The sequence below is a fragment of the Oryctolagus cuniculus genome, chromosome 1 (genome assembly GCF_964237555.1).
Source record: "Oryctolagus cuniculus chromosome 1, mOryCun1.1, whole genome shotgun sequence".
Classification (NCBI taxonomy): Eukaryota; Metazoa; Chordata; class Mammalia; order Lagomorpha; family Leporidae; genus Oryctolagus; species Oryctolagus cuniculus.
In genome coordinates, this window is record NC_091432.1 from 208,717,588 (window position 1) to 208,741,388 (window position 23,801).

Consider the following 23,801-nt stretch of genomic DNA (forward strand, 5'->3'; position numbering starts at 1 on the left):
CAGGTGAAGGCTCAAGTAGTTGGATCCCTGTCACTCACATGGGAGACCTGGGTTGAGCTCCCAGTTCCCAGCTTCAGTCTGGCCCAGTCTGGCCCTCCCTGCCTATCAAATAAAAAAAAAAAAAATGAGAAGAGACCTTCTCTCTTCAGAGCTACACGCACAGATGTTTTCGGACATAGATTTGGCTTCTGCAATCCACTCATTCTCTGGCTGCTCAAAGGAGAAAACAGTGCTGTTTCTAAGACAGCCTCCACTAAGACCTGGAACTGGACGACTCACTCCTATCAGCTAGCCTATTCTTTTTAAAGATTTATTTTATTTATTTGAAAGACAGAGTTACACAGAGAGGTAGAGCCAGAGAGAGAGGTCTTCCATCTGCTGGTTCACTCTCCAAAGGACCACAATGGCCAGAGCTGATCTGATCCAAAGCCAGGAGCCAGGAGCTTCTTCCAGGTCTCCCACGTGGGTGCATGGGCTCAAGGACTTGGACCATCTTCTACTGCTTTCCCAGGTCACAGCAGAGAGCTAGATTGGAAGTGGAGCAGCCAGGACTCGAACTGGAGCCCATATAGGATGCCAGCACTGCAGGCAGCGGCTTTAACCCACTGCGCCATAGCACCGGCCCCTCAGCTAGCCTATTTCAATGGGTACACAAACAGAGGCAGAAGAACAAGGCCAGATGCTCAGAACTTGCCATTATGCAAGAACATCAAGCAGCTGTTCAATAAATGGGGGCCCGACATTGTACCAAGTTTCATATTTCCATGTTAGATTACAGGTTTTATATTATTTTATAACTGAAGAAATTTAAGGCTCAGAGATGTTAAATGGCTTGGTTGAGATGTTACCACTCCAAAATGATATCTGTGGTCACTAACTGCTTCCTATACGTCAAATGCTATTTTTAAGCAAGTAAATGTTTTATCTCATTTATTCCTCATAGCAATCCTAGATAGGTTTCATATTATCCCTACTTCACAGATAAGAACAGGTAGCCCCAAAGGGCTAATTCACGAAGTCACACAGCTCAAAGCAATGCATCCAAGCACTCCTTCTGTGTCACACTGTCTGTAATGATACAAGAAAGAACCCCAGCTCTGCCTCTGGTCAACCAGGCAGGGACCCTCCAGGAGTTGAGGGATGGAGGCTTTGACCAGTTGTGCCACTTCTGTGTATCCTGCACCTGAACAGACACGTGAGTGCAGAACTAGGGCCTGCAGGTCAAGGAAACAGCACCGAGATGGCTTGGCCGTACAGCCAGGAGTAGTCCGACAGGAAGCTCCTTGCAGCTGACCCAGGGGCCTCGGCCCAGCAACCTCCCTCTCTGCTACAAAGTGACACCACCACACAGCTTTGCTTTCCCTCGTCAACAGGCTTCACACTGCCTGCTGCCTCTTCCAACCCAAGGAAAACACAGTTCAGTCTTCAGTCTGCCCAAGAAAAAAACGCCAATCCAGATACGATTTGAACTCCAGTACTTTTACACTATGTCCACTTGGAGACCTGTCAGCGAAGTCCAGCCCCTGCCATGCGTTCCCAAGCACTAAGCTGAGTAAACACAGTACTTCCCCGGTGCAGCGGCAGTCGCTGCACCATGGCGGGGAGGAGCACGTTATCATTAGCGTTGTTTAGGACTCTGGCTCACGGTGATAATCAAAAGCAGGCCAACGTTCAGTCGGCTTCACCACTGCTTTTAAATTCTCTACAGACCATGCACACCATCACTGCCTGCACCAGGCAGACAGCTCCCACCGGCCTCTGTCCCCTTGGCAAGCCACTACCTGGGAGGCTGCCCAGGGACTTCTGCAGTCAGTCCCTCAGCAAGCTGCCGGCTCCTCAGACACTTCGTCAGTGGCGTGCAATAAATCACCTGGGCACGTTCCACAGCAGAAGCAAAGAGTTCACTTCTAAAGTTCAGAGTTCAAATGCCCATCGGGCCAAATCACATAACTAGGGGCAGAGACGATTTGCATAACTTTCACTTCTCCATATGAAGTTTCAAATTTGATAACTTTCACTACTCCATTTGAAGTTTCAAATTTAATTTGAAACTTCTACACCTAGAAGTATCCCTTTTCTATAAATCTGCCCATTTTTAGCAACCATATGGCCAACCTCAAAAAAACACAGTTGGCAGCAACCTGTACTCCTATTATCCATAACTGAGCACATATCATGGCCTGCTGTTGAGCTTTCTTCCCTCCCCCAGGGGACCCAGTGCAACCACTGTTTGCAGTGACCATCTTCCCTTGTGTCCTCTGCAGTGCCATCTGCGGAGAGGCCCTGCTGCCCATCCACGGGGGGGAGCACCCCTTAGGGAAGCACTCACGTGAACCAGCCCCAGGCCACCTGGACTGCTCTCTGGCCCTGGTGCAGGTCAACCCTCAGTGCACAGAAGGTCTTGGCTTACTTGAGTTGGAATTCTTGATCTGCTGCAACGTTCTCAGAACTTTGTGTATGTCCTTCATGCTGGTGTCTTTCTGGCTGTATAGAAGAAGCCTCCGGGCATCAGAGAACAGGCGAGACACACTGGAAAAGGCGCAAGAAGAGTAGTAAAGGCTAAGTTAGGCTAGCTGCCTCTGCTGCTTTGTAAACTGGCTGCCAAGTACATGTACTCCAACCTGGCTTCCAGCCCATCCACAGACAGGCCCTGGCCATGCCTGCTGCTCCCTATAGCCAACTTCATTGACAATCCACGCCCCCTTCCACTCACCCATCATCCCTGCCCGATGCTCTTCCCCATGCAAATCTGACCAGCCTTAATGCTCAGACCATCACACACACAGAAACAGACACACACTCACCCCCAGTGCCAACTTATCCATGAGACACAGTAGGCATGGTGCCTAGGTCCCAGGATACTTTCAGGGCCCAGAAAATATTTACTGTCTTTCAAAATAAAAATAAAAATAGGAATGAATGAATGAATCCAGTCTGTATTACATTCATCTTCATACCAATACACTAATAAAATATAACTTTAATCTTTTTGTTTAGAAGAAGGGCCATGAGGACTTTGGAGTTTATGCCAAATGAATATTATAATGTGGTGCTGCCTGCCCTGGCCTCAGCTTCCTCAGAACTGTCTTGAAGCACTTCCTACAGTCCTCAGCCCACTCTAACTCACAGCCTGACTCTGTGATTTTACAAAAGCAACTTCACGCAAATCCACTCATTCAAAATTCTCCAGAAGGGAAAGACAAGAAGAGAAGGATAAATGTTAACAAACAACTCTGAGGGGAAAAAAAATCTCATCTGGTACTTACATGGATTTGTTAAAGTTTCCAACAACTCCAGGGGCCTCACCAGGAGTTGGATAACGGAAACAAGGGTTGTTGGCATTACAGATAATCCCCTGAACCCAAGGAAGTGTTCCTGCGGAGGGCATGGCTTTATTTGGAAAGTGGCCTGTTGAAATACAGGACAGGAAAAACACAGTGAGAAACATTAATTCTTTGAAGTGATTTTGAGATTCCACCTACACAATGCCTCATCCCAAATCTGTCTATCACGTTCTCCACAGCCCAGAGACCTCCCTCTTCTGGACTAATCCAAGCCTGAATTAGAAACTTACAGGCCAGCATTGCAGAACGATGGGTTAAGCCACTGCCTGTAACATCAGCACTCCATATGATAGAGTTCGAGTCCAGGCTGCTCCACTTCCTATCCAGCTCCCTGCTAATGCACCTGGGAAAGCAGTGGAAGGCAACCCAACACCTTCAGCCCCAATATCCACGTGGAGACCCAGATGAAGTTCCTGGCTCCTGGCTTCAGCCTGGCCCAGCCCTGGCAGTTGCAGCAATTTGGGGAGTGAACCAGAAGATGGAAGATCTTTCTCTCTCTCTCTCTTGCTCTCATTCTCGCTCTCACTCTGTGTGTGTGTATGTGTATATATATGTGTATATATATATATGTATATATGTATAAAACTCTGCCTTACAACTAAATAGAATAAATCTTTAAAAAAAAGAAAGTTGGCATCAGATGTAAGTTCTTAATGTACTTGACATCATCTGCAGAGTGGAGTTCATGACACCAACGTTGGAGAAGCAGTAAGTGGTCACCATTGTTCATCTTTTCCTGCCAACCTCACCTCTCAGTCACATGGAGGAGGGGCAGACAGGGAGGTTGGGAATGACCTAATCCACTTCCTCACACTCGAAGGAGGGAAGTACAGCAAGATATCATCGTCAGTGAAAAACACTCTGGGAGTCCCTAGGCACGACTGGGAGTAGAATCTGCATTTCCATGATCCTAATCCAATCCCTTCCAAGTACACCTGCAGCCTCTTTTATTTTTTTTTAAGATTTTTATTTATTTATTTATTTGAGAGGTAGAGTTACAGACAGTGAGAGGGAGAGACAGAGAGAAAGGTCTTCCTTCCATTGGTTCACTCCCCAGATGGCCGCAACAGTTGGAGCTGCGCCAGTCTGAAGCCAGGGGCCAGGAGCTTCTTCCGGGTCTCCCACGCGGGTGCAGGGACCCAAGCAATTGGGCCATCTTCTACTGCTTTTCCAGGCCATAGCAGAGAGCTGGATTAGAAGAGGGGCAGCCAGGACTTGAACCGGCGCCCATATGGGATGCCGGCGCCACAGGTGGAGGACTAACCTACTGCACCACGGCGCCAGCCCCCTGCAGCCTCTTTTATAATCTCACTATTCTCAATCCCTTTTGGGCTTCTCTCCAATTTGCCAAACATTTGTTAGTTTCACCTCCTCTGCCAGCTGAATAACTCCTCAAGAACACCTTAAAAATACACTGACGTGGGGCTACTATTGTTACGATTTCATCAGCATCCAAACAAGGAGGCCCCGTACTAGGTCACCTCTTCACTCTCCTCTCCTTTACAGGGGGCTTCTTCCAAACAGAATGACTGGGCATATTTGGGCTGGCTCTGGGCTTCAAGGGCAGTTTGGTTTGTGGCAGTCACCTATGGGTGCCATGCATGAGGACCAAGATAAATGTGCCCTGAGCCAGGAGCTCTCAAGCCAAGGACCGAGAAGTTTTCATTCGGAGAGAAGGGCTGTGTCTCCAGTGTTCATCACATTCTTAGGGTCATCTCTGACCCCCAAGAGAGCTACCAACCCATAGGAAGCACAGCTCACAGGCTCCAATTAGAACTCATGAACATCGTTGCAACTTGCTAAGCAACGACTTTGGCCAAGCCACTGATCCACAAATCCTCAGTTTCCTCATCTGCAAAACGTTGAGGAAATTATAATCTACTTTACAGAGCTGTGGTGTACATGGTGTGAGGTCTTACCAGCACAGCACTTCTGCAGAGTGTGCAGCACAGGATAAAGGCTCAGCAAATGAGCCTCTGAGAACTTTCCAGGCACTGTGGTCCTGAGGCTACACTAGTACTTATTCTGCTACTGTCCAGCCAGCACACTCCTTCCTTCTCATGGTTACAGCCTTCCACCTTCATGCAGAGGCCAACAGAGTCTCCCCACAAGTTAAGCCTAAGTTAGAACCTTGCTGCCCTTTGCATTTCAGTATCAGGGCCCTTCTGTTGTTTTCTTCTATCTACCTTCCAACCAGAGAGACCACACCCAGAGCAAGGATGTGACAATATCTGACCACCAGAGCCACTCTCTGCAGGGACTCTGGCCTGTTGACCAGTTACTCTGTTAATCTCTATCTCCTCTGTTAATAGTTCAAGGAAAACCAAACAAGGCCCCTTGCCTAAGTCAGCTGCTTCTCATTCAAAGAGATTTATATAAGCCAACCAAATACTCGAAGGACCAAGGGACTCCCTCCTTTTATCCCCAGAAGATACTGACACTAAGGTCAGCGTCATGTGGGTCAAAAGCAGCACAGGGCAGCAATGGTGAGGTATTCCAGGCTGTCCTTTGGTGAAGGAAGCAGAGACCCTTCCTTGCTCATTGTGTCCCATCTTAACTGCAAGATGCAGCCTGGACATAGAGTGCACAGGACAACAACCAAGTAGTATAATGGACTCCCAGGATCCAGGGACATTATGAAGACCTTGATGGCTCTAGGTTGAACTGGGAAAGGTTTATGGGGAGAATTTTACACCGTTCTTTGCTCCAGAGACAAAACCTCTCCAAGTTTCACCTTAGCTTTGAACTATGCCCTTCCAACTAGGTCCCTAAAGGTGTTAAAAACAGAAGGTAAAGGGCCGTTTTTGTGGTACAGCGGGTTAAGCTGCCACCTGCAGCGCTGGCATCCCATACAGGCACTAGTTTGTGTCCCAGCTTCTCCACTTCCAATCCAGCTCCTTGCTAATGCTTTTGTACCTGGAAAAGCAGTGGAGGATGGCCCAACTGCTTGGGAGCCTACCCATGTGGGAGACCCAGAAGAAACTCCTGGCTCCTGGTTCCTGGCTCCTGCCTTCAGATCAGCACAGCTCCGCTCACTGCAGCCATTTGGGAGTGAACCAGCGGATTGAAGATCTCTATCTCTTCCTCTCTCTCTCTCTCTCTCTCTAACTCTGCCTTCCAGATAAATAAATAAATCTTAAAAAAAAAAAGGTAAGGTTGCAAGCAATACATAGGTGGATTATAAAAGACTAATCTGTCTTCTATATACAAAAGAATATATACAAAAGAATGTCACTGCCTTTATGAAAATCAGGTAGCTGGTCAGAATCAATCCCTCAGTCCTTCAAGAACACAGTCCCGGCAACTGGCAGAGCTAGGATCCACCTAATTTGTCTGATGCCAAAGTCTGTGCCATTTCCACTACACTATTTTGCCTGCTTGTGATCATTCTAGAAAGCGAATGACCTAGCAAATGAAAAAAAAAAAGAAGAAAAAAAACCTTTCAGTTTGCTCTAAAATATTTATTTCTGTGAGGTTCAAGGCAATGCTTAAATAAAATCAAATAAGCATTTGCTCATCAACCAAACCAACCTCTCTCAGATTCCAAGAAAGCAGAGCCAACTCACAGGTCCATAAACTGAGTATAAATTTCATTTTATGATTTTTTTGTGTGTGATTCAGAGAATCATATCTTAGGGAATGTTATTAAGGTTGGGTGTGTGTTTAAGCTGAATATATAAGATGTGGATTACCAGTGTTAATAACTGCCACTATATGCTGTTGATAAGAACCAGAACAGACCAAGAAACACAATGGAGAGCCTACTTCAATGTTCTCCTGGAAGAATAGTATCCTGGAAGCCTAGGTGTCAGGTGGGGGTGTGTGCAGAGCTAATCAGTATTAGGAAAAGTCCCTGGGATGGAGAAACCAAACCTCCAGCTGCAACTCCCACATAAATATTATCCTTTACATGTGGACATTTCTTCAGTGTCAGTCCAGTCATCAGGCCCATTCGTATGACTATGCCTGTGGGATGATAACCCCAGCAGCAATAATGTGAGACAGGTATTATTACACCTCTTTTTCAAAGAAGCTAACGTCCCTTGCCCAAGAGAATATGCCTAGTGAATGCTAAAACGAGGGTTCAAGCCCAGAACATCTGACATGTAGAACACATGTTCTATTCTTAGCCACCACGGAATTTTCTCCACTTGTAAAGGCCATCATCAAAACACATAATTGAGGGTCAGATGGCCTATGTTTTATTTCATTTCTATTACTAGATGTATTAGCTGGGGTAATTCCTGGATTCTGTCTGAGCTGCAATTTACCATCAATAAATTAAAGCATGGTTGGGCGTTTGGTGCAGCAGTTAAGACACTGCTTAGGATGTCCACATCCCATATTGGAACAGCTGCTCCTGATTCCAGCTTCCTCCTACGTACACCCTGGTGAGCAACAGATAATGGCTCAAGTATGTGGATTCCTGCCACCCATGGAAGACACTCAGACTGAGTTCCAGGCTCCAGGCTTTGGCCTGGCCAAGATCCAGTTGTTGCAGGCATTTAGGGAATCAATCAGTGGATGAAAGACCTGTCTTCCTTTCTCTTTCACTCTCTCTCTCTTTTCCTTTTCTCTACTTTTTAAATATTTTTTTTAATTTTAGAGAAATTAAAGCAAATGATAATAAAGTCTATTATACAAGAATCAAGTGAAATAACATTTATCAAACTGTGAAGTTCTACACAAATGCTGCTTAAAATTAGGTGTTCCCTGATTTGCAACCACATGAATAAGAGATCACACATATGGGAAAGACTGGCTGGCAGGAATGAGACAATATCATTAAGTCAGTGCCTTAAGGGCGCTTCTTAATCACCACTTTCTAAACTCTTAGGTTATTTTATTTTCTAGATTTAAAATGTGTGAAACAAATGTTGGGTATTGTGATAACTACTATTATCTCCATTCACTAGGACTGAAAATAGTCTCCTGAGATCTTCCCATTTCCAAAAAAATGAGAAGCCTAGATCTTCTGTTCCAAACCATTTGTGGTCTTCTCTGAAGACAATGTCTCTGAAAAAGTCAAATTAAGCCCATGTTCACTGCCTTGTCATGGCTTGCCTGGAGTGAGTCTCAGGCCCGATCCACATACTTACATTCATGTTGTTCATAGGGCGGGTAGCTCAGCCGGACGGAGATCAGGATCAGGAAGATGAACAGAGGCCAGGCCACTTCCAGCAACAGCTGACACTGAGTGCAAAGTAAGACAGAGCACCATGAATTTAAAGTCACACAGATTTCTAACGCTACTGCGCTTTGGGAAATCCACTGAAAAGTTCATTAGCAATTGATCTACTTCTCCATCCCCTCCTACCACTGTCTAAGCTTTAATAATCTTGAATTGCTTACAGTTCCCACTCTACAACAATATACCACTCCATTCCCATATGCCTCAAGCAAGGGAGGAGGCTACCCTTCCTGCTTCACTGGGCTCACTTCTACTCATTTTTCATGACTCAACTTGGGGGGGATAATTTCCTTTTTTATCTTATTTTATTTTTTAAATTGTGGATAACATGAAATACATATGTATTTTACAGAGAAACTAGCACAATATTTCAACAGATACATACAGCAAAAAAAAAAAAAAAACATACAAGGCAATTAGTCTTTCCATTTCCTTTATCATGCTATAGTTACCCTACTGCAGAAAGACAAATATTGTACGTTTTCTCTCACATGTGTAAGTTTTAATACACACACACACATATATTCCAGATAAATCTAAAACAGTGATTACTGGAGTCTAAGAAGGAAGGCGGGATGGGAGGAGACCTAATGGGTACTAATGAGCAGTCAGGTGGAACACTATGGTGCTAGTGTGCCATAGCTTCCTTTCCTGTGACCCCAGCCTGAGTTAGACGTCCTTCTCCTGGATTCCCACACAACCCAGGCACACACTTCCCACAGTGAGTTCCTCTGGCCCTATTTCTATCACTGGCTTCTTCACCATACCCTCAGCATCATACTGGGTGCATCTTCCATTGCATAAAATATTCTCTTAAAACACGGATCTTCATGTCTGCTGGACATTCTTCCACTAATGAACAGACCATAATCTGACCTCTCAGCTGTTGCTAGTGCTTCAGATTGTTGGCAGAGGCAGGGAGGGGGGATGTATTTGTTTGTCATTTGACTTTTTGCAATTTTAAATAATCAGTTTTTCAATTTCTAAAGGCCTTTGATAGGGTTTTGCAAAACTTTGGGTTTTTTTAATAGTTTTTTTTAAAGATTTTATTTATTTGAGAGTTAGAGCCACAGACAGTAAGAGGTAGAGACAGAGAGAAAGGTCTTCCCTCCATTGGTTCACTCTCCAAATAGCTGCTATGGCCGGCATTGCGCCAATCCGAAGCCAGGAGCCAGGAGCCTCCTCCTAGTCCCCAACGTGGGTGCCGGCGCCCAAGGACCTGGGCCATCCTCCACTGCTTTCCCAGGCCACAGCAGAGAACTGGACTAGAAGTGGAGCAGCCACGACTAGAACTGGCGCCCATATGGGATGCCAGCGCCACAGGAGGAGGACTGTGCCACAGCGCCAGCCCCTGCATTAAACTTGCTTTGAATCTGCTTTCAGGAAGGAAATAAGATAATAACTGTGAATGTAGAAAGGTGAATATTTTAACTTTCCTACATCTTCTAAATCTTCCATAATGAGCATCTATAACTTCCATAATAGAACAAAATATCCCTGTTACCAGAATACTATAGATAACAGTTGCATAGACAAAGAAAAAATGCAAACCATCCCTCTCTGGAAGGAACCACGCTGACAATGGGGTCCCTTTCAAGACCAAAGATTAGGACAGTCTTGCTAAATATTTCTGTAAATCCCAAAGAGGCAACACATCCTGAAATCTCAAAGCTTACTAATGACATTCAGCTATTTTTTTAGGAGCAAAAGGTACTAAAATTTATTAACATAAACAGAAAAATACCACAACATGGGCCTCGTACACCAAGTACAAATGTCCTATTTTTCTTCAAAGAGAATATCATTTTATTTTGCAATTCATGTTTTAAAATTGATATGTATGTATATCAAAACATCATGCTGCATTCCTTAAATATACACAATTTTTATTTTTCAGTTATATCTCAATAAGGGCAGGAGAAAGCCATTTCTTTCCTGCCAAAGAACACAACCATGACTCTGAAAATAAGCTTTTCTTCCTGCTGAGCCGCATGTCCCTTCTCCAAGGTCCCCAGGTCCTCAGTGCCTTTATCAGCATTTGGCACAGCAGGGGCCCTATTTATACATGAGCTTCTCCCTCCTGTCACTTCTCACTAGGTCCCCACATGATAAGGGCTTCAAAAATGTCTGTTGTGTAAGGGAATGCATTGAAGTTCATAAAATAATGAACACACAGACACAAATCAGCTGAGCCCTTTGGGAAAGCAATTTGGCAATATGTATTCAAAAGTCATGTTTATCTCCTTTGCCCAAGTAATATTCCTGGGAATTTATCTTAGGGAACTAAATTTAAAATATCAAAAAAGCTGGATATATGACTTTATTTATTCATTGGAACATTGTAACTACAAAATATTGGAAACAACTTAATTGCACAGCAATAGGGAAATGATTAAATAATGGTACATCCATTTGACAACATATTATGCAGTCATTATATCAGTGTTTATGAAACACTGTTAACTATATAATATTAAGAGAAAAATGCAGAACACAAAACTGCACGCATTCCAAGCTTGAAGATAAATAATATCACATACAAATATTAACAAAGACAGGACTAGGCTTTTTTAAAAATGAAATGTAAATGAATTTGGAAAATAATAACAAACTCAGAAAAATAAAATTATGAATAAGAGAAACAATCATCAACTGTGAAGCTCTGAAGCCTCTATTTGTACTTTTAAGACAAACAGGAGCCAGTATGTATTTAAAATCCAGTATGTACTAGGCATAGTTCATGTGTATTGTTCCATTTAACCCTCAAACAACCTATGAGGCAGGAATTACTAATGTCTCTGTTGTACATGTAGAAAAGGCTATAGCTCCAGGAAGGGTGCACCACAGAGCTAGTCAGTGACAGGGCTGAGGTTAGTAACCAGGTCTGCAGACTCTGGGGACCATTAAGTCCTACCTGACGCAGCAGGTGCACCAGGTGGGCGCCTGCTTCACTGGGCATCTCAGCAGGTTCCACTGAGGTCAGACGTTTTCATCTTCCCTAAGCCTAGAGACTTAGAGTGGTTACAGCCAATGCTGAGCGCCCACTGTGGACTCAGAATTTGTTTATATCTCACCTCCAGTATTTAATTCACAATAATCCTGTGAGGGAGGCAGTAGCATCTCTATTTTAAAAGTGAAAAAACTTAGACCGGCACCGTGGTGTAGCAGGTAAAGCCACCATCTACAGTGCCGGCATCCCATATGGTCACCAGTTTGAGTCCCAGCTGCTCCACTTCCGATCCAGCTCCCTGCTGATGCACCTAGGAAAGCAGTGAAAGCATCCTGAGTCCTTGGGCCCTTGTACCCACAGGAGAGACCAGGAAGAGGCTCCTGGCTCCTGGCTTTGGATCAGCCCAGCTTCGTCCACTGCAGCTATTTAGGGAGTAAACCCACAGGTGGAAGATTTCTCTCTCTCTCTCTCTCTCTCTCTCTCTCTCTCGATCTCTCGATCTCTTTGCCTCTCTGTAATTCTGCCTTTCAAATAAATAAATAATAAAAATCATTTTTTAAAAAAGATCTGTTTATTAAAAGAAAATAAGAAGTGAAGAAACTTAGGTTTGGAAAAGTAATGAGCTACAGCCTGGTAAGGCTAAGAAACTGCATCGGGACTGAACTCAGACCTACTGACCCCTAAATGCAAGCTTTAAAGCCCATCATGCTGCCTCACGGAGCTATGCTTGGGGCACACAGCTGTTAAGATACTCTGTGTAAGGGGCAGGCATTTGGCACAACAGATAAGATATCACTTGAGATGCCTGCATCCCATATCAGAGCGCTTGGGTTCAAGTCCCAGCTCTCCTCCCAAATCCAACTTCCTGCTTATGCGCACCCTGGAAGGCAGCTAGCGATAGACCAAGTAGCTGGCTCCCTGCCACTCACACAGGAGACCAGATTCAATTCCTGTCTCCTAGATTCAGACTGGCTCAGTTCCAGCTATGGGCATTTGAGTACTGAATCAGCAGACAGATCTTTTTCTTTCTCTCTCTCTCTCTCTCCCTCTCCCTCTCCCTCTTCTTCTCTCCCTCTCTCCCTCTCTCCCCACTCTTCCTACTCTGACTTTATAAGTAAAATAAATCAATTTTAAATATATATATATATATATATATACACACACATATATATGCCACTTAAGAGGAACCCAGCACTTGCCAGCCCTGCTAAGCACTGAGTCAAGCCTTATGTCCCTGGACACCTCTGCAGCACCACATCTAGGACCCTGTTGTGCAGCAGATGCTCAAAATATGCTGGCTAGCTAAAAAAAAAATAAATAAATCTTCCCCACAGCACTGAAACAAAGGACACAAAGGAAAACTTGCAAACCATTTTCAGCAGCTGAAGTCAGTGTGTATAAGAACACTAGGGAACCAGGTAAGGGAAAGACAGGTAGTCATAATAATAATAATAAGATAATACCTCAATAGGTCTAGCTACACACCAAGTGCTGTAGCTACATTAACTCATTTAATTGCCAACCAACCCATTTAGTACTATACCCATTCACAGATGCAGAAACTGAGGCTCAAGGAGTTAACAAATTTCCCAAAGATACAAGATTGGTAAATTGCAGAGCTTGGATTCAAAGTCAACTGACTCAAGGATCCATGCCCTTTGCCACTATGCACCTCTACCTCCATGTGCCCCTTCCACACCAGAGTACGGAAACTCCAGATTCTTCAAAGTCTTTGATGAGCTGAGATTACTAACACATATGAATGGACAAATGAATGAATGGACGGCTTCCAAAGCTCACATCACCCAAACCACAAAGACAAAATCAAATCTGTGCCCACTTACCCCACAGCTCTAAAATTATTTCTGTCATTGAACACAGAATCCACATTCCAAACTCAGGACACGTTTTAGGTATTTCTTTCCCTAACAGCCTTCCACTAGACACCTAACTTGACTTCTGCCACGAATGCCATTCTGCCTTCACTCATTACCAAAATGAGATTTCTCCACCCTTCTTAGATGAGCACATTTCCTAAGCAGAGACTCTCAGAAATAGCTTGGAAATAAGGCTGGCCCTTCACTGCTGGGTAATCCTTCAGGAAACTCCCCTAGATCTTGCTTTAGGACCTGTGCACCCGACTCTACTCCTCCTCGATCCAGGAGTGGGAAGAGGTGGAGGAACAACGTTTTCAAAAGGTGTTTCTCACCATTTCAGAAACTCCTTTGTTTAGTGCTGGGTATTGACTCTGGTGTTGAATGAATGCTACACCGAGGTGCTCTGGGAGGCATGGAAGCATCCCTTCACTTCCTCTCTCACTATTCCTTGTCTATACCACAGAGATAAGATGAGCAAGCACCGCCACAGCTGGGCTTCTCAAGATCCCCTCCACTGACATTCGGAGCCAGACGAACCACTGAGGGGGAATCTCCTATGAACGTACGGTGTTTGGCAGCGTTCTCTCCTCTACCCAGTAGATACCAGTAGCACACTGTCTCCTTCCCAGGATTCTGACAATGCAAAATATCTCTAGACATTACTTAGCGTCCCAGATGACGGGCAGTAGAGACTGCCCTGAGCTGAGAACCACTGCTCTAGTCTTACTGTGAGGATTAAATGTTATGTCATGAAAAAGTCTTAGCACAGAGTCTAGCACATACTGGTTGTCATCATCATCATCATTATGTAATTCAATATGTAGCAAAACACTTTTGAATGCATTCAGAGCTGAGCAGATATCTCACACACAACAGAGGTACACGGGCTCTGGAGTATTCATGACTAACCTTTCTTGCAGGTTTCAGAAGCTCCATAAACTATAACCCAGTCACTCTGTGAATGCAGTTAGCTACCTTGGGCTAAGGACACAGTCATGGCCATATTAATTCAAGGCTGGGCAGAGCAAGGGCCATGCTTCAAGAACACAGAAAACCCATGGAATAAAATTTAGCCTTGGACAAGAGTCTTCTGAATAATGGTATCACCCCCAAAATTCAATTCATTGCTCAAAAAAGAAGCCACTGCTTTTCAGTATTGAGTTGAAGATTCTTGAGATTACAAAGGGGCATTAAAAAAAAATCAGAAATGAAGAGACAAAAATATCCTTTCTGTGTACAGCAAGCAAATTCAAGAGAATCTACAAAATTTACTTAAAAACTCAAACTCATTTGAAAACATGGATAAATTAACCAAAATCAAGCTAAATACTTCTAAGTATAAGCACTACTTTAAGCCTGTGATAGACAATTAAATTAATATCATGTGGGGAGGAGAAAACAAAACTATAGTAAAAACAGACACAAACAAAAAATAGTTATAAACTGAATGCAAATCATATAATTCTTACATAAAGAAAACCATAGAGCTCCAGTAAATTAAAAAAAAAAAAAAAGGAGATGGTGGGGGGGGGCTGGTTTTGTGGCCTAGCGGGTATAAAGTTGCGACCCGTGATGCTAGCATCCTAAATAGGCACTGATTCAAGTCCAGCTGCTCCACTTCCAATCCAACTCCCTGCTAATGGCCTGGGAAAAGCAGCCAAAGATGGCCCAATGGGGCCAGCACTGTGGCATAGCAGGTAAAGCCACCACCTACAATGCTGGCATCACATATGGGCACCTGTTCAAGTCCTAGCTGCTCTACTCCCGATCCAGCTCTCTGCTATGGCCTGGGAAAGCAGTAGAGGATGGCCCAAGTGCTTGGGCCCCTGCACCCACATGGGAGACCTGGAAGTTCCAGGCTCCTGGCTTTAAGTCAGCCAAGCTCCAGTCATTGTAGCCATCTGGGGAGTGAACCAGCGGATGAAAGATTCTCTCTCTCTCTCTCTCTCTCTCTCTCTCTCTCTCTGCCTTTCTGTAACTTTGCCTTTCAAATAAATAAAATCTTAAAAAAAAAAAAAAAAAAGATGGCCCAAATGCTTGGGCCCCTGCTGCCTATGTGCAAGACCCAGATAAAGCTCCTAGCTCCTGACTCCAGCCTGGCCCAGCCCTGGCCATTTCGGCCATCTGGAGAGTGAATCAGCGGATGCAAGTTCCTTTTCTCTCTGTCTCTCCCTCTCTTTTTCTAAAAAGGAAGATGGGAATTAATGAGATCTAAGCCATACTTCTGGATGGGAATATTTTATGTTCAGGTTTCCCAAGTTGATTTACAGATTTAACATAACTTCACTTCAAATAGTACGAAGATAGTTTTCAGAAATTTACAAGATAATGCGATTCAGAAGAGACCAGAGAATATTTGGAGAGGCAACAAAGTGTGGGACAATGAGTTCCCCCAGATATCAGATGTTCATCGGGGTAGGAGCACATTCTCTGGGCTATATCAGCACCAACATAAAAATGACAAATGCCCAAAGGAATATCTCCAAAATAGCCTCCCATACAGATAAGATTTCATAAATATTCCCAAAATAACTAGGAAAGAAGTTACTGTTTAACCAAAGTCACTGTAATGACACAATATGCATGTAAAGAAAAATGAATGCTAGACTCATTCCTAACACCACACACACTTCAATTAGGCACAAAAACTTTAAACTGATATCTTAAAGATCAAATCAGATAAACATACAAGGGAAAAGGCCGTTTTTAAAACCATGCCTGCCTTCTGGAACTTTGTAGCCTCATGCACTGTTGGTGGCTTTTTAAACAGGCTTGATCCCTGGGAAGGCCATCTGGCCATACATTTCCAGGGCCATATCCCTTTGACCTAGTAATTCTACCCCTGAGATTCCGGCCTAAGGAAATACTACAAACGTTAAGAAAAAGCTCTATGATAAAATCTGTATGAATTTTTAAAATTTTACTTATTTGAAAGGCAGAGCTAGGGAGGGAGAGAGACCCAGCTTCCATCCACTGGTTTGTCCCCAAATGCCCAAATTATACTGGGTTGGGCCAGGTCAAAACCAGGAGCCAGGCATTCAATCCAGGTCTCCTATATGGGTGGCAAGGACCCAATCACTCAATTCATTACCTGCTGCCTCTCAGGGTGTGTGTTCATGGGAAGCTGGAATTAGGGGTGAAGAAGACCAGAACCCAGGTCTTCACATATGGGATGCCACATTCCAAGTTGCATCTTAACCACTATGACAAACATTTACCAATAAAGTCGCTATAGTAATATCCTTATAACAGCAAACACTGGGAAGAAATGTTGGCAATAGGATTTGAACTTATGAAATAAAAACTGTGTTGACAGATTACTATAAAGTTACTGGGAATGGTAATGCCATCATCTCACAAAAGATTGGGAGCCCAACTATTCAGCCCTTCTCTTAGTAACTCACTAACAGCCCTGTCTTCACCTGTGAAACAGAAATCGTAATGCATCCCTCAGAACTGCTAAGAACAGATAATGGATATCAAAGTACTTTGAAAACAACAAAACACAGGCAATAGTTACTATAAATATAAAGATCATTTGAAACAGGAATATACACATTAAACAACATTGAATGAAAAGCAAAAACAGCATAAAACAGTATGTATGTACGTAATGATTATTACTGCTTTATTGGGCTATTGCCAGTCAAGTTTTCTCTGCCAAGAACCACAAGGCTGATGACCCGCGTGCCTGTGGCCCACAGACCTCAGGGACACCTTTCACACATAAACTAAAATTCAACTGTCCTTTCCCAACTTTGAGGCCCTGTGAAATCTGGTCTCCTCTCCAGCCAGTCTTCCTTTTTCCACCAGTGTCCCTGGCTTCTTTGTTCCGTGAACAGGGACATGCACCTAGTCACCACCAGGATGTGATGGTCTGACCTCCGAGCTGTGACCCTTGCCTGGTTAACTGATGCTTGAACTTCAGAGCACTCACATTACATTCTAAGTGAAGGGGCAGGACAGGCATCGTGGCACAGTGGGTTAAACCACAGCTTCCCATATCAGAGTCCGATTTGAGTTTCAGCTGCTTTACTTCTAATCCAGCTTCCTGCTATGTGCACCCTGGGCAGTAGTAAGCTCTGGCTCAAGTACTTGGAGCCCTGCTACTCATGTGGAAGACCAGACTGAAATCCAGGCTACTGGCTTTGGCCTGGACCAGCCCTGGCTATTGTTGGCATTTGGGGTATAAAAAGTAGATGGAAAATCTTTGCCCTTCTCTCTCCCTCTGCCTTTCACGCAGATGAAAATAAATAAATAAACAAACATTTAAAAAATAATAAATGGTGGCCGGCGTTGTGGCATAGTGGGTAAAGCCACTGCCTGCAGCACTGGTATCCCATATGAGCACCAGTTGAGGTCCCACCTGTTCCACTTCCTATCCACCTCCCCTCTAATGTGCCTGGGAAGGCAGTGAAAGATGGCCTATGTGTTTGAGCCCCTGCACCCACATGGGAGACCTGGAAGAAGCTCCTGGCTCCTGGCTTCAGACTGGCCCAGCCCCGGCCCTTGTGGCCATTTGGAGAGGGAGCCAGAGGCTAGAAGATTCTCTGTCTCTCCCTCTCTCTCTCTGTAACCCTACCTTTCAAAATAAATGCATAAATCTTTAGAAAAATAATAATAAATGAAGTCCCTACCCATACTTGTTAGTGTATAATGTAGTACTATATTTTGTGTGGTTTGTATCTTCATACTACTTACCACAGTTAAGGTTTTTACTTATGTGATGTGCTTCATACCTGCTTTTTACACTAAACTCTAAGCACCATATGTGCAGAGATCTTGTCAGTATTGTTCACCACTATGAGGGAGCTTAAGAATTTGAAAAAATAGAATTACAAGATAAGTTTGTTTTGTTTTGTTTTTTTGTTTGTTTTTGTTTGTTTGTTTGTTTGTGTTTTTTTGGTTTGGTTTGGTTTGGTTTGGTTTTTTTGGACAGGCAGAGTTAGACAGTGAAAGAGAGAGACAGAGAGAAAGGTCTTCCTTCCATTGGTTCACCCCCCAAATGGCTGCTACGGCTAGAGCTGTGCCGATCCGATGCCAGGAGCCAGGTGCTTCCTCCTGGTCTCCCATGTGAGTGCAGGGCCCAAGCACTTGGGCCATCCTCCACTGCCTTCCCGGGCCACAGCAGAGAGCTGGACTGGAAGAGGAGCAACCAGGACAGGATCCAGCACCCCAACCAAGACTAGAACCCAGGGTGCTGGCGCCACGGGCAGAGGATTAGCCAAGTGAGCTGCATCACTGGCCTGTTTATTTTGATACAAAACTTCTTAAAATCTATGCATACGGTGGGTCTTCAAAGGATTCAAGAAAATGCACATTATGAAAAAACTGCATGGATTTCAAAAATTTTTACACTATCATAAACACACCTTCTAACCTCATTTTCCATGAACTTTTTGAAGTGCCTGTATAGACCCTGCACAGTATCCCATGAGTGAAAGATGCTCAATAAATATTCATCCAAATGAAACATTAAAATTGTTCTTTTGTTATCCCATAGAAGTGAAAACAAAAGCTTAGGAGAAATGAGTTTCCCTAGACCACTGAGGCACAGTGGCCAGGCTAGGATTAGAATCACTTTTGCTACTGGGCTAGGGCTAAGGTCAAGAAAGAAATATGGCAGTGAAACTGGAAAGTTAGGGAAAAGGGCCGGCGCCGCGGCTCACTAGGCTAATCCTCCACCTTGCGGTGCCGGCACACGGGGTTCTAGTCCCAGTCGGGGCACTGGATTCTGTCCCGGTTGCCCCTCTTCCAGGCCAGCTCTCTGCTGTGGCCAGGGAGTGCAGTGGAGGATGGCCCAAGTGCTTGGGCCCTGCACCCCATGGGAGACCAGGAGAAGCACCTGGCTCCTGCCTTCTGATAGGCGCAGTGCACCAGCCGCGCCAGCCATTGGAGGGTGAACCAACGGCAAAGGAAGACCTTTCTCTCTGTCTCTCTCTCTCACTGTCCATTCTGCCTGTCCAAAAAAAAAAAAGTTAGGGAAAAGATGTCGCCTGCTCCTCCCCTCTTCTCTAATGGCTCATAAAGGAAGAGTTTAAATTTTTTTTTTACCTTGAAACCTATTCTTTGTCATTAAGGACTTCCCAAATAGTAGTTCTCAAATTGATAAAATCTGAATGATCTACCTTCTGTCATCAATTAATGTTATCTAATTGAGAGAATTAAGCATAAAGAGAAAAGAGGATATGTTAGGCCACCCTCACTTTGTCCCACTTGCTCCATGGAGACCTTGGCCTCTGGGTCAGCCTAAAGCCAGATGAAGATCCTAAGAACTCTGAAGTCCTCTTCCCTTCCTGTCCCAAGCCCTGTTTGTGCTGAATGACTGCCACCCACACAAGCTGTCACTTTGGACCCAAACTGAGCTTTGCCCTCAACTTTTGCAACTCAATTCAAGTACTCTTCCCCTAACGGAAGAGTAGAAAATGAATCCTAGCTGGTGGGTCCCCTAAGTCTGCACAACGAAAGCGGAGAAGAGGGATCCCCAGGATTCATCAACAAACAAGGACAGAGTGGGAGGACAAATGCTGTCTTCCCGAAGGGTAGCTCTAAAGTATGCTGTCCAGCTCCAGGTTTTCACATGTTCTTTCCATTCTTCCAGAGGCAGCACACAAGGCTCTTAGGGCAGGGAAGCCGCCTGAAGACCTGCGAACTGACGGACCACTAACCCATTTACCACTCATTCAGCAAATAGTAAGCACATCCCAGTGCCAAGCTGTGCTTTGGGCTCCAGAGACAAGGGCTCACTCTCTAGGATCGCAGAAGGGAAACAGTCAATGAATTTCCACACATTATGAGCAACAGCTGTCATGGGGCTGCTAACTTCTTCTCCTACCCAATGGACAGGGCAGATCTAACGAGCTGGGCCAACAAAGTGGTGACAAAATACCTAAAGTGCCCTAATATTTAAATAATATAATCTAGCTATCCAAGGCAGGAGGACTGGGTAGTAGTACCCCATCAAAATGGAAGACTCAGGGGCATACAACCTTTCATGTAGAGAGAGAAAATGCTGCTACAAAGGCTCTGGGCTTGCAGGGCCACCAGGAGCTTGGTTCTGATGCTACTTTCAAGACTGACTCACCCTGGACCCCTGCCCCCTCTGAGCCAGTTCCATCACCTGTATAAGGGGCAGACCATACCATTCCCAGTTGTGACAATCTAAGCATGTGCGACTTGAAATAAAGCATGTTTGTTGTGATTCAGCAGAACACATTTCCTTTTAATCAGGAAGGGAGGTAACTGAAAGAGGCTGGCAGGCAGCTACAAAAACCCTTTTGTATCAGGGTGTTATATCCCTACTTCCCACTTCAACCAGAACTCCACCACAAAGCTACAGATTGCCTTTGAGTAAGCCTGTTCATCTCTCTAATCCTACCCCTTCCAAAGGCAGAAACAATATTGACCAAGAGGCAAAAAGCTCAAGACCAGTGGAGACTGGCCCAGTCTGGATGACGCAACCCCACTTCCTATTCCAGGCCCCTGTACTCCTGATTCCTTCCCTGGCTAACACAGAAAGGCCATGTCCTCCCCCTCCAAGCTGTGTGGCTGCAAAACACGTGGAGAAGGGAAAAAAATCACTGTGATGGCGAGGCTGAGGCCTGGACCAAGTTTTGGGGATCCCAGACCCTGGTCCCAGCCCAGCTGCTGTTTGGTTGACCCTGGGGAAAACCCTTCCCTGCTCTGTGACTCAGCTTTCTCATCTTTAAAATGGGACAAATGGACTGAACTACCTGAGCACCCCTTTCATTGCTAAGACAACTTGGTTCTTCCCAGAACTCACTAATGGACACACCACGGTAGACACAATTTCCCATCACATGGGCTGCCAGGCTGAGAAGAGGCAGAGGTCACGGACCACACAGCAGCTAAGAAATGAGAATAAGGATGAATACATCGGATGTGGGGACACTAGAACCTGAGAACTGAGGAATGCAGAGGAAAAAGGCAAAGAAGTCAGGATCCTCAGGTTTGGATGCAACACAGGACAAACAATGATGCTACTGAAAGACAATCTGACGGTGATTTGGAACCAACTCTGGAGTCAAGTTTTCTGGATTGAAAACCTGTGTTTCTTATTGGTGGGCTGGATCTCAGAAAAATGACTTCTACCTCTGTGTACTACAACATGAGGAAATAACAGTACTTTATGAAGCCGTAAGAGGAGTAATACCGTTAATAATGCACTTAGTACCTAGCACACGAAGCTCATCCTGTTTGGTTTAATTATATTAATATACTATTTACTGTACATTATATTTTACTATTAGTATCATTACAAAAAAAAACATCAATTTCAGTCCCTGCTTAACCTGAGGATTCAGGTTCCCCATTTGTAGCATGAGAGGTTGAATGAACCCAGTGTTTCTCAAACTACAATCTGTATACATATCACCAAGGGATTACATTATTTGAACTCTTTATGTGGGTCCCAAACACTTTATATTTTCATTTCAATGATCATTAAAACAAATTCTAATACACATATGCATATTTTCTAAATGCAGTGCTGGCATCCCATATGAGCACCAGCTCGAGTCCCAGCTGTTCCACTTCCAATCCAGCTCTCTGCTATGGCCTGGGAAAGCAGTAGAAAATGGCTCAACACCTTGGGCCCCTGCACCCATGTGGGAGACCTGGAAGAAGCTCCTGGCTCTTGGCTTTGGATCAGCACAACTCTAGCCATTGCAACCAACTGGGGAGTGAATCAGTGGTTGGAAGACCTCTTTCTCTGCCTCTCCTTTTCTCTCTGTGTAACTGTTTCACATAAATAAATAAATAAATCTTTTTTTAAAAAAAAGGAACTAAGTTCTGGCACAAATTTCAAAACCCAAGTTTATATTTGTGTCTGTGGTTGTGTTGGCACAAGTATAATTGTAGTAGGCTGATGAGAAATGAACAGAAGCTGACTCCAATCTATGAGATTCATAGATGAAAGCCAAATGGCATCCAATGAAGATGGTTCAAGTGGGAAAAAAAAGGATGCAGAATTGAATCTTTAGCACAAATATAGATTGGACAAACTTAAAAGAACTGCCACAATAGTGTTTGCTTTCATACTTCCATTCAATGCATCATTTGGTTTCAGCTAACCAACATCAGTGACCTCAACACATTTACAGTGTCAATTTGAACTGGACTAGTTTTATAACTTTGTTTGCATTTAATCTGTAAACATACACAGTGGTATACTGTAGCCAATAAGGATAAGGGGTTTACATCTAGTTATACATATATGTAATATTTCAAAAACATTATAATAAAAAGAAATTTAGTGAACATGCATCTCAACATTTTCTACTACAGAAAATCCAAGCATTATTCTACTTTGAGAAAAATTAAATTTTTACCAAAGTTCCTTAAACTCTTTAAATCTCTCCAAAAGTTGATCTGTGTGGTTACAGACAGGTTGAGCTTCATTAAGCCATCAAGTGAGAATTCAGGACAAAGGCAGAATAGAAAACAGAGATTTGGAAACCAACTACAGCTAAATCCAAAGGACTATATGGGATCACTAAGGAAGTGTTTGAGAGATAAAGAAGCGAAGAGCTGACATCTGAGTTTCCAGAAGTTCACCCTGCCTTAGAGCCCTCACATTCCTTGGGAAAACACTATTCACATGCAATAAAGATGATCTTTCAGGATTACTCAAAGCATTACTCGCCCATCTGGGAGGTGAATGGCTTAGAATCATCCACAGAAATAAGACAAATCCCAGTTATTATATTCCCCCAGGCCTGCAGTCAGAGCTGGAAGGAGGGAGTGCAGAGACACCGGAAGACCCAAGCATTGACCTCTAGGAGCTGGGCCGTTCACTCACTTCACTCGCAACTCTCAGACGTACAGGGATCCAAGAGGTGCTTCTGGAGAGCCAGACAGCTCCCAGGGCTGCAGCAAAAGGGAAGACGGCTGGACATGGGCAACTCGGTGCCGGGTTCCAGAGGTCAGAACTCACGCCTTGGCACCAGAACAAACCAAACCTAGCATTTCTGCCCGCTTGCAGACCTTCCCTCCGTGATAAGCCACCAGGCCACATGAGGGCTGCACAGTCCTGTGTCAGCCAGAGCCAGATTCATTCAGTCTTTGTATGAAAAAACCAAGAGAGCTCCAGCCCTCCCTCCTTCAACCCCCAAATCAAAACCCACCACCCCTACTCCCCACCGAGAACCCCAAGCTTACTGTTTGTCGTCTTCTAAACGTGAGGTTTTTCCACAGCAGCAACCTCAACTGAGGCCAGCAGGCCATGTTACCTCAGCAGGCACCCACGGCAACCTGCTTGTGGCTCGCCCTTGGAGGCAGCGGCCAGAGCTTGTAGCAAAGCCGCTGTGGCTGGTCATTAACTGAAAGATAAAGCACAGGAGAGACAGCCGTCAGTGATCACTGCAAAGCCACACACCAGTGAGGCTGTTGCTCCAGCCCTCTCACCTGAGACCTACGAC

General features: G+C 44.4%; 1 protein-coding gene across 4 annotated transcripts in view; it reads right to left on the bottom strand.

The window, feature by feature from the left end:
• The window catches only part of ABCA1 (ATP binding cassette subfamily A member 1), a 138,221-nt gene that overhangs the window by 89,712 nt on the left and 24,708 nt on the right, over positions 1–23,801 (bottom strand). For 3 of the 4 annotated variants that reach the window (XM_008257418.4, XM_008257475.4, XM_070055065.1), the window contains exons 2-5: positions 23,542–23,702; positions 8,444–8,537; positions 3,267–3,408; positions 2,411–2,529 (exon numbers count right to left, since the gene is read on the bottom strand). In XM_008257418.4, coding sequence (XP_008255640.2) covers positions 2,411–2,529; positions 3,267–3,408; positions 8,444–8,537; positions 23,542–23,607 — 421 coding nt within the window. In that variant the 5' untranslated portion in view covers positions 23,608–23,702. The remainder of the gene's footprint in view (positions 1–2,410; positions 2,530–3,266; positions 3,409–8,443; positions 8,538–23,541; positions 23,703–23,801) is intronic. The other variant, XM_051855993.2, reaches the window with a different exon arrangement.